The 4,454-nt window shown below is 46.6% G+C and overlaps 1 protein-coding gene across 4 annotated transcripts in view; it reads left to right on the top strand.

Moving 5' to 3' along the window:
* Positions 1-1,875: 1,875 nt before the first annotated feature.
* NEK1 (NIMA related kinase 1) overlaps positions 1,876-4,454 on the top strand; it is a 195,962-nt gene continuing 193,383 nt past the window's right edge. For 2 of the 4 annotated variants that reach the window (XM_069744211.1, XM_069744212.1), the window contains exon 1: positions 1,918-2,151. In XM_069744211.1, coding sequence (XP_069600312.1) covers positions 2,035-2,151 — 117 coding nt within the window. In that variant the 5' untranslated portion in view covers positions 1,918-2,034. Of the gene's footprint in view, positions 2,152-4,454 lie in introns of all 4 variants that reach the window. The other 2 variants (XM_069744213.1, XM_069744210.1) reach the window with 2 other exon arrangements.

The following is a 4,454-nucleotide window of genomic DNA, read 5'->3' as shown; positions in this document are numbered from 1 at the left end:
AATAGATAAACCATTATTTCTTATTTTTAGGGACTCTATAGCGTCAGGATCTGTTCCGCAGGACTGGCGCATAGCAAATGTGGTGCCAATATTCAAAAAGGGCTCTAAAAGTGAACCTGGAAATTATAGGCCAGTAAGTCTAACCTCTATTGTTGGTAAAATATTTGAAGGGTTTCTGAGGGATGTTATTCTGGATTATCTCAATGAGAATAACTGTTTAACTCCATATCAGCATGGGTTTATGAGAAATCGCTCCTGTCAAACCAATCTAATCAGTTTTTATGAAGAGGTAAGCTATAGGCTGGACCACGGTGAGTCATTGGACGTGGTATATCTCGATTTTTCCAAAGCGTTTGATACCGTGCCGCACAAGAGGTTGGTACACAAAATGAGAATGCTTGGTCTGGGGGAAATTGTGTGTAAATGGGTTAGTAACTGGCTTAGTGATAGAAAGCAGAGGGTGGTTATAAATGGTATAGTCTCTAACTGGGTCGCTGTGACCAGTGGGGTACCGCAGGGGTCAGTATTGGGACCTGTTCTCTTCAACATATTCATTAATGATCTGGTAGAAGGTTTACACAGTAAAATATCGATATTTGCAGATGATACAAAACTATGTAAAGCAGTTAATACAAGAGAAGATAGTATTCTGCTACAGATGGATCTGGATAAGTTGGAAACTTGGGCTGAAAGGTGGCAGATGAGGTTTAACAATGATAAATGTAAGGTTATACACATGGGAAGAAGGAATCAATATCACCATTACACACTGAATGGGAAACCACTGGGTAAATCTGACAGGGAGAAGGACTTGGGGATCCTAGTTAATGATAAACTTACCTGGAGCAGCCAGTGCCAGGCAGCAGCTGCCAAGGCAAACAGGATCATGGGGTGCATTAAAAGAGGTCTGGATACACATGATGAGAGCATTATACTGCCTCTGTACAAATCCCTAGTTAGACCGCACATGGAGTACTGTGTCCAGTTTTGGGCACCGGTGCTCAGGAAGGATATAATGGAACTAGAGAGAGTACAAAGGAGGGCAACAAAATTAATAAAGGGGATGGGAGAACTACAATACCCAGATAGATTAGCGAAATTAGGATTATTTAGTCTAGAAAAAAGACGACTGAGGGGCGATCTAATAACCATGTATAAGTATATAAGGGGACAATACAAATATCTCGCTGAGGATCTGTTTATACCAAGGAAGGTGACGGGCACAAGGGGGCATTCTTTGCGTCTGGAGGAGAGAAGGTTTTTCCACCAACATAGAAGAGGATTCTTTACTGTTAGGGCAGTGAGAATCTGGAATTGCTTGCCTGAGGAGGTGGTGATGGCGAACTCAGTCGAGGGGTTCAAGAGAGGCCTGGATGTCTTCCTGGAGCAGAACAATATTGTATCATACAATTATTAGGTTCTGTAGAAGGACGTAGATCTGGGGATTTATTATGATGGAATATAGGCTGAACTGGATGGACAAATGTCTTTTTTCGGCCTTACTAACTATGTTACTATGTTACTAAGATAGCGTTTCTGCGGGTGACAAGTTCCCTGTAAAACCAAACGAATGGATCCAGCGGCAGTATAAACAATCGATCACACTCCTGATTCTCGGGATCGGTGGGATTCCACAGACGCCAGGGCGCTATAGAGCCCCAGTAACAACTAAGAAACACGTGGCATGTTACCATAGCAACCATAGGGAAATTAAACATCTATGTTGCCCGTCTAATAATTTGACTCCTTTGCACGTCAGCTTTGATGTCGGCAGTCACTGACAACCACAGATGCCAGGGATTCCAGTCACAGACATGGCGGCCGGCGCCTTCCCCAACCTTCTGCCAGTAGAAGAAGGGTCAGGCAGAGCCGCGCGGGCAGTGACGTCATATGTGCGACGGACGCCGACTGCTCGCTGCCCAGCAACCGCTAACATCACAGATCGGGCCGGCCATCGTGTGCGCTGCATTCCTCTGACCTACGCAGAGCTGCGCCCACCCCGCGCCGCACAGACATGCCGTAGTGACGGGCAGCATGAACAAGTACGTGAGAGTGAGCAAGATCGGCGAGGGCTCCTTCGGGAAGGCCATCCTGGTGAAAGCCAAGGAAGATGGCAGGCAGTATGTCATCAAGGAGATCAGCATCTCTAAGGTGGGTGCCGTCCGCTGCTGGAGCGTTAGGAGGATAGAATGGCAGCCTGCAATAGCGTGTACTGCTGTATCCGCCACAGTGTCTATACCCCAGGTACCCCCATCATCACCACACAGAGTACAGGTACTCCCATCATCATCATCATCACAGAGTACAGGTACTCCCATCATCATCACCACCACAGAGTACAGGTACTCCCATCATCATCACCACACAGAGTACAGGTACTCCCATCATCATCATCATCATCACCACACAGAGTACAGGTACTCCCATCATCATCATCATCATCACCACACAGAGTACAGGTACTCCCATCATCATCATCACCATCACAGAGTACAGGTACTCCCATCATCATCACCACACAGAGTACAGGTACTCCCATCATCATCATCATCATCACCACACAGAGTACAGGTACTCCCATCATCATCACCACACAGAGTACAGGTACTCCCATCATCATCATCATCATCATCACCACCACCACCACAGAGTACAGGTACTCCCATCATCATCATCATCACCACCACCACCACCACACAGAGTACAGGTACTCCCATCATCATCACCACACAGAGTACAGGTACTCCCATCATCATCATCATCATCATCATCATCATCATCACCACACAGAGTACAGGTACTCCCATCATCACCATCACAGAGTACAGGTACTCCCATCATCATCACCACACAGAGTACAGGTACTCCCATCATCATCATCATCATCATCATCATCATCATCACCACACAGAGTACAGGTACTCCCATCATCATCATCACCATCACAGAGTACAGGTACTCCCATCATCATCACCACACAGAGTACAGGTACTCCCATCATCATCACCACACAGAGTACAGGTACTCCCATCATCATCATCATCATCATCATCATCACCACACAGAGTACAGGTACTCCCATCATCATCATCACCATCACAGAGTACAGGTACTCCCATCATCATCACCACACAGAGTACAGGTACTCCCATCATCATCACCACACAGAGTACAGGTACTCCCATCATCATCATCACCATCACAGAGTACAGGTACTCCCATCATCATCACCACACAGAGTACAGGTACTCCCATCATCATCATCATCATCACCACACAGAGTACAGGTACTCCCATCATCATCACCACACAGAGTACAGGTACTCCCATCATCATCATCATCATCATCATCATCATCATCATCACCACACAGAGTACAGGTACTCCCATCATCATCATCACCATCACAGAGTACAGGTACTCCCATCATCATCACCACACAGAGTACAGGTACTCCCATCATCATCATCATCATCATCATCATCATCACCACACAGAGTACAGGTACTCCCATCATCATCATCACCATCACAGAGTACAGGTACTCCCATCATCATCACCACACAGAGTACAGGTACTCCCATCATCATCACCACACAGAGTACAGGTACTCCCATCATCATCATCATCATCATCATCATCATCATCACCACACAGAGTACAGGTACTCCCATCATCATCATCACCATCACAGAGTACAGGTACTCCCATCATCATCACCACACAGAGTACAGGTACTCCCATCATCATCACCACACAGAGTACAGGTACTCCCATCATCATCATCACCATCACAGAGTACAGGTACTCCCATCATCATCACCACACAGAGTACAGGTACTCCCATCATCATCATCATCATCACCACACAGAGTACAGGTACTCCCATCATCATCACCACACAGAGTACAGGTACTCCCATCATCATCATCATCATCATCACCACCACCACCACAGAGTACAGGTACTCCCATCATCATCATCATCACCACCACCACCACCACACAGAGTACAGGTACTCCCATCATCATCACCACACAGAGTACAGGTACTCCCATCATCATCATCACCACCACACAGAATACAGGTACTCCCATCATCATCACCACACAGAGTACAGGTACTCCCATCATCATCATCACCACCACCACCACACAGAGTACAGGTACTCCCATCATCATCACCACACAGAGTACAGGTACTCCCATCATCATCACCACACAGAGTACAGGTACTCCCATCATCATCATCATCACCACCATCACAAAGTACAGGTACTCCCATCATCATCATCATCATCATCACCACCACCACCACCACACAGAGTACAGGTACTCCCATCATCATCACCACACAGAGTACAGGTACTCCCATCATCATCATCACCACCACACAGAGTACAGGTACTCCCATCATCATCATCACCACCACCACCACCACCACACAGAGTGTAC

This window comes from Ranitomeya imitator, chromosome 1, assembly GCF_032444005.1.
Source record: "Ranitomeya imitator isolate aRanImi1 chromosome 1, aRanImi1.pri, whole genome shotgun sequence".
Taxonomy (NCBI): Eukaryota; Metazoa; Chordata; class Amphibia; order Anura; family Dendrobatidae; genus Ranitomeya; species Ranitomeya imitator.
This window is presented reverse-complemented; position numbering and strand designations above follow the sequence as displayed.